Below are 6,358 nucleotides of genomic sequence, written 5' to 3'. Positions count from 1 at the left end.
ACCACAACATGAAGCGTTCGAGATGGATGATGTTGAACCATCTTTACTTGACAAAATCCTTCAAAGAATAATTCAATTGCAAGCACTTTGGGATGAGCATCAAGCTTCAATTGAGTTTCAAGATAAAATGCTTAAAATTCTTTTTGGTGATATGGTCAGTTCTGATCCCCCCCAAGCACATATGGACAATATATATATGCCAAGCTTAGCCAAACTACTAGTGCAAATGCCTAACACATGGGATGGAGACTTGAATGGTATAAATATTCCTACTTGTTGGGAGAAACTTGGTATCATGTTCACACAGCTAGGTATGGTTAACTCCCAACGTTACAGGGTATGCCAAGGAAGTGAGAGCTCTATTCATGCACCATTGCTTTATCAGCCAAGCAAGGAGGATAACTACATTAGAGACACAATTGAATGCTTGTGTAACACCAGAAAAGGAGGAAGGAAGAAGTTAAAGCGTGATTGTTCACAATGTTGTGAAAAGTGTTCCAAGTTTCTCTATCGAGAAAAGATATGCTCTCTTTTGACTATGTCTCCATTAGAGAACAATTGCGTCTACTAACTAGAAGTAGAACTCTATGCCATGAATTGTTGGAAATGTGGAGAAATAAAAACAAATGGTTAATACAGGTGAATACACTTTGTGATTCTACAATAAATGAGTTTTGGGTTGGTACAAAATGCAAAAGTGTAAATGATTTTTGGAATCCTGAATCATACTTTGAGCTTCCATTGATATGTAATAACATGCATTGCAAACAAGTCTATACAGCTTGGCCTTCTACCCAAAGGTCACCATTGCTTAATCATTCATGGGATGATATTGAGAGTGCCTACAAGTTTATCTGCAAATCATGCCGAACTCACATACATGGGTACAAAAGGATTTGTAAGATACACTTTATTATCATGCTCGTCTTTTTAATTAATATAAATGAAATTTGATACATGTTACTAAAATGTGGTGTGTTTTGTGATAAATAGGGTGATCCACGCAATTTCGCATTCTTATTACATTGGGATGGATTCCAAGCCTCAAAGACAACCCAGAAGAATTGTGGAGTTGTTGAAATCAAAATTCTCAATGTTGGAAAGAGCTTCCTTATTGGAGTTATACTGGTTTTATTTATTCCATTCAGTTGCAAAAAAGTTATTGGAAGCTCTAGTAAACTCTTTCACATATTCATGCAGCTATTGATAGATGAATTAGAAAGTCTATTTGTTGATGGATTTGAAGTAGACTTCAATCATCCAGTTACACAGATTGTTGAGCATGAAAATTCTCTTAGTCGAAGATTCATTGGACGTGCTATCCTAATGATGGTAACTGGAGACCATCCAGCTCAGTGCAAGATTGGATCTTTCAAAGATGGTAGTCAATTGTTTTGTCATAGAGACAAAGCAATAGCCACTTTGGAGGGTGAGGGCTCAGGACGTTACTTGTATGGTCAAAATAGATTCCAGTTGAGATATAGACCAATTAAAAGATCAACCAATGAAATGCTTAGTTCTTTGACTATGGCAGAGCGAGCCCTCACCCAAGCAGAAAGAGAAGAGATTTTGAAAGATGCGGGACTTTCTGGTAGATCATGCTTGTGGAGACTATATGAACTCTATGGCTTTGATTTATCCCTAGACCTTGTATATGATTGTATGCATATTTTGGCTCTAAATTTTTTCTCAAAATATATATGTTCTCTAGTAAGGACTGTGGATAACAGGATGAAAGTAAAAATTGATGAGACAACACATCGTGTCACTAAAGTAACACTATACTCTATTCGTTATGGTCGCAGGCCAAGATATCCTAGTAAGTATTGTGAGAGCTACAAGGCTGAGGAAAATCAAAAGTGAATTCAATGGTGTTTGCCTTATGTACTATGTGAGATTGAAGGTATTTCGAAGGTATTCTATGACCTAGGATTGATTCTGATAGACATTGCTCATGCTTTTTACAACTACACTCGCGACAATGGTTGGTCTAGAGAAAATATAGACACTTTGAGAGATTTGCTTGGTTCATGGAGAGTAAGCTCTGAGGAGCTCTTAGGATCAAACTCAGCTCCTTTGGAACATGTTGCAAGTATAAATATTTTTTATTTTCTTAGTTTTTTCATTTATATAGCAATTATATTTCACTTTAATCGTATATATTTTCTTGCCTTACTAAATGTAGGTTTTGGAGAATTCTTGGATGACATTATTCGACATGGTAGTCATGATGCTTTCTGGTGTTATATTTATGAGCGTATAGTCTTAGTATATGTCAATATCAAAACAAATAACAAAGATAATGAGATTTCTTATGCAAACTACCAAAGACGAAGATTCTTTACATGGATATTTATGCATATTACAAAAGACCAACGTGACAGACTTATGCCGTATCAAAGGATGACAAGAGAACTTCACAAAGCTTTACTACCACCTGATGGATACTTAGTGGATTCTAATAGGTACGATGAATGTCCAGAATGGCATGCATCAGGTCTCATGCATGTATCATGTGTGGAGAATGCAAAAGAAATATGGAGTTTTTTAGAAAAGGCTAATGATTGTGCATGCAAAAGAGTGGCTCTAACAAAGGGAATAACCATAGGAGCAAAGAAGTTAAGACGCAGAGATGCAACTAATGAAGAAAAGAGATATGTTCATCATAGCTTCAACATAGAGGTGGAAACAGTGACAGAATATAAAAAGGTTTTTCTAAAGGGAGAAGTTTATAAAGTGGGAGATAAAGTGGTGGTAAGATGCGATGAAGACTCTAGAGTGGACATAGATGTTGGCCATTGAAAAGCATGCATATCATCATTTTTTTTGTTTGAATGCAATGGTGAAGTGAAACTATTTTTTGGAGCTTATTACTACAGACAATGTATTGTGGTTGAAAGTGGCCATGAAAGTCTAGTTGTGGATACCACTACAGGTATAAGTGTCTTGCAAAATGGTTTTGTTCCATTTCCATGGGATTGTATTAGACCAATACAATCATTGTTACACAAATTTATTCCACTTCAACATGGAAACAATATCATCGCATATGAGACAAAAGATTTGAGACCAAGGTCACGTTTGATTAAGATAGGTTGCATCGGTTGCATTCCTCCTTGGCTAGAGGAAAATGATATTGTCTATATGAAGTCTCATCTAGATGCTTTATGTGAGCCAAATGACCTCAAATGTGCGGTTATAAGAGCAGTACACTATGAAATGAAGTAAGTAAAAGTGGGATGGCTAACTAATGTACACTTGCAAGAAAATATTTGGAAAGTGAGAATAGAGGATCAAGATTGGAAGGATTGGTGGCTATGTAATTCCACAAAAAAGCAATGGCAAGTACTCAAAACAAAAGCAATTGCAATTGACAACAAAAGAAAGATTGTACCTACCATGTGGCGTTCGCATGAGCATGAGGCAACAATGTTATGACGGTAGGTTTATTGAAGTCTTTTGTTTTGTATTGCTTAATGTAATTTACATTTTCAAACATTATGACGGTATGTTTATTGAAGTCTTTTGTTTTGTATTGCTTAATGTGATATACATTTTCAAACATACATTGCAAATACTTTCTTATTGTTACCATGCCTATGTAGGTTTGCCATGTCGACTTCTAATCTAGAGATGATGGCTCTTTTGAAAAAAATGATGAGTGAGGATCCCAAACTACTTGGGCTTGTGGATTCAGTTGTGGAAGAAGTGAAAGGTAACTAACTCTAATAACTAAATTTATACCTAATTTTATTACTATTTTATGTGTTCTAATCCAAGTGCTAAGGAATTAAGTGATTTAGTTTGATATAGTACTTCTTTTTAAAAAATATAAGTCTCTTATGTTTCTAAACTTTGGTTTATTATGTGTACATAAAGGTAACAAAATCAGAAATGCAGGTACAAGAGATAATGGAACAATGAAAGCTAAGGAGGTCATTGGCCCTAATGTCTCTTCAAATCACGATACAGGTATATGTCTTTATTTCTACTAAACTTTGAAAATTTAAATCTGTACATATATTACATCTTGCTTTATTAGGTGATTCATTTTGAGATTAACTAGCTTTAATTAGTCTCTTTGCCAAATTTAAAATGTTCATAGTTATTCATATCTTTAAACTTTGAGTAATTGTGTGTATATATATAAACATAGATAAAATAACAACAAAACGTGGGAAAAGAGGTAATGTAAGAAAGGGAGATAAGGAGGTTACTTGCGATAATGTTTCTTCAAGTCAAGATGCAGGTACCAACTTTAAGGATCAAAAACTTGTACAAATTTGGTGACCCAAATTGATACACAATATCTAATTACTTTCTTTTGTGTTATTGAAAATTTTCATAACCTTGTATTATCGTTAGCTTTGGTTAACTCTATGTATATATAGGTAAACAAGTTACTAAAGATGACACAAGAGACAATGTAAGAAAGGAAGACATTGAGATTGCTTGCCTTAACACTTCTTCAAGCCAAGAATCAGGTATTATCAGCTTTCTTATGTTGATAATGAGCTATTTTTTGAAATGGTTATACTAACTAATGATATTTGATCACTTGAGTATCAATAGGAGTGATACGCATACCATCATATGATGATATCTATCGGCCACCCATGTTGAAATTTAGAGAAGAGGGTAGACTTTATGGAAAAAAGCTCTTGGCTGAATACTTTAAAAGTCAACACACTGTCATGCTCGAAAATTATCATCGAGTACATAGGTGATTTGAATCCTTAAACCCAGATGATCTACGTTATAAAAATGCGGATAAAAAGTATATCATGAAAATTATATCAGAGAATCACCATGAGATTTTACCATTGAAGTTTACTGGATGTGAGTACATATGGAGAGAGAATGACATATATGACTGGTGGAAGGGTACAAAGCAAGATGAAAGAAAGTATTTGAAGAAAAAAGATTCTTTAAAGAAGGTAAGTTGATTGTTACTTTTTTTAATTGGCTTTCCTAATATTTGAGGTGTAGATTCTTAGTTATTGAACTTTTAATCTTATGACATATAGAGAGAATTATCCACATCTCTTGGAGTGGATGATATAGATAAGCTTCAAAATGTATCAAATGACATAACATCATCAATGGTAAGATGATTTATAAGTTTGATATCATAAGTGTAGGATTGGCTCTTTTTCTCCCATACTCATTTAGGGGTGTCTATTGATGGCAGAGTGAACCATATGTTGCTACTATTGATTCTAATCAACTTGATGTATACATTCCTAGCATGGATGATATTGCGAATGAACAAGGTTTGAAAAAGGTATCTTATAATCTTATATGTTTATCATTTTTGTACTTGATTCCATATATTTTGAACATTTGATGTATACACATGATCTTATTTTGTTGATGTAGCCTCTTGAAGAAAGTAGCTCCTTTGAAGGACAACAATACAAGCAAACAGATTTATCATTGCAGGTAATGCTTTTGAGCTCATATCTAATAACTTTCTTTAAGAATGTCTCTTATACAGATACTTATACATTAACTTTCATTTCCCATAGATGAATATGTTCGTGGAGGAAGAAAAGAGCTTTGAAGAATTTCAATGTTATACATCCGATGACGTTCTTTGCTTTATATTAAATTTAAGATTAACCATATGATTCATGTTCTTAACAGTATCTTATCCTTTACATGCTTAAAATGTAGGATGTTGAAAATGAAGATGAGACACTTGATATGGAAAATTGTGCCAGCTTTTCAAAGTTATTGTCACATGGTTTAGACAAAATAATGTACTCAACTAAACGTCAAGAAACTCTGGAACAAAGTATCCATAGTTCAAGCAATGATAAGGTATGTAACTTTTTTTTCTATATAAATGTTTTTAATGTGATTACTAATTTTAGTTTTGAATGTAGGCTAATCCAAATGATGACATTAATGAAACATCTCGAAAAAGTCAAAGAAAGAGGAAGGTATTTGATATATGTTTGTGAGAGAACAATAGCGTCATAGTTTAGTGAATAACTAAATATATGATTTATTATATAACTATTTATTTTATGTGTTGACTAGCCAAGTGAGAAGATGAAGGATATTTTGCAACAAAGGAGCATGAAATGAGGTACCAGTATCAATGAAAAAGAACCAAAGGTGCTAGATGTAAATGTTTATATTTTTGTTTATGTCATACATGAAAAGCATAATCTACTCTTTTTATTTTATTTAAATTAGGAATTTAAAGATCTCCCAAACCAAGGCATTGAGATTAACATTTCAAATGATACTCAAATTATAACTTTATTGTTAATTTATATTTTAATTAGATATATATAATTGTAGTCATGTAGTTGAATTTGTAGCTTTGAGATTAACATTTCAAATGATG

General features: G+C 33.2%; 1 protein-coding gene across 1 annotated transcript in view; it reads left to right on the top strand.

The window, feature by feature from the left end:
• The window catches only part of LOC148030723 (uncharacterized), a 61,725-nt gene that overhangs the window by 33,061 nt on the left and 22,306 nt on the right, over positions 1-6,358 (top strand). The window contains exons 7-8 of the mRNA XM_087687411.1: positions 5,380-5,442; positions 5,677-5,823. Coding sequence (XP_087543537.1) covers positions 5,380-5,442; positions 5,677-5,823 — 210 coding nt within the window. The remainder of the gene's footprint in view (positions 1-5,379; positions 5,443-5,676; positions 5,824-6,358) is intronic.

This window comes from Lygodium microphyllum, chromosome 10 (assembly GCF_053477565.2).
Source record: "Lygodium microphyllum isolate KBCC chromosome 10, Lygodium_microphyllum_v1.1.10, whole genome shotgun sequence".
NCBI lineage: Eukaryota > Viridiplantae > Streptophyta > Polypodiopsida > Schizaeales > Lygodiaceae > Lygodium > Lygodium microphyllum.
This window is presented reverse-complemented; position numbering and strand designations above follow the sequence as displayed.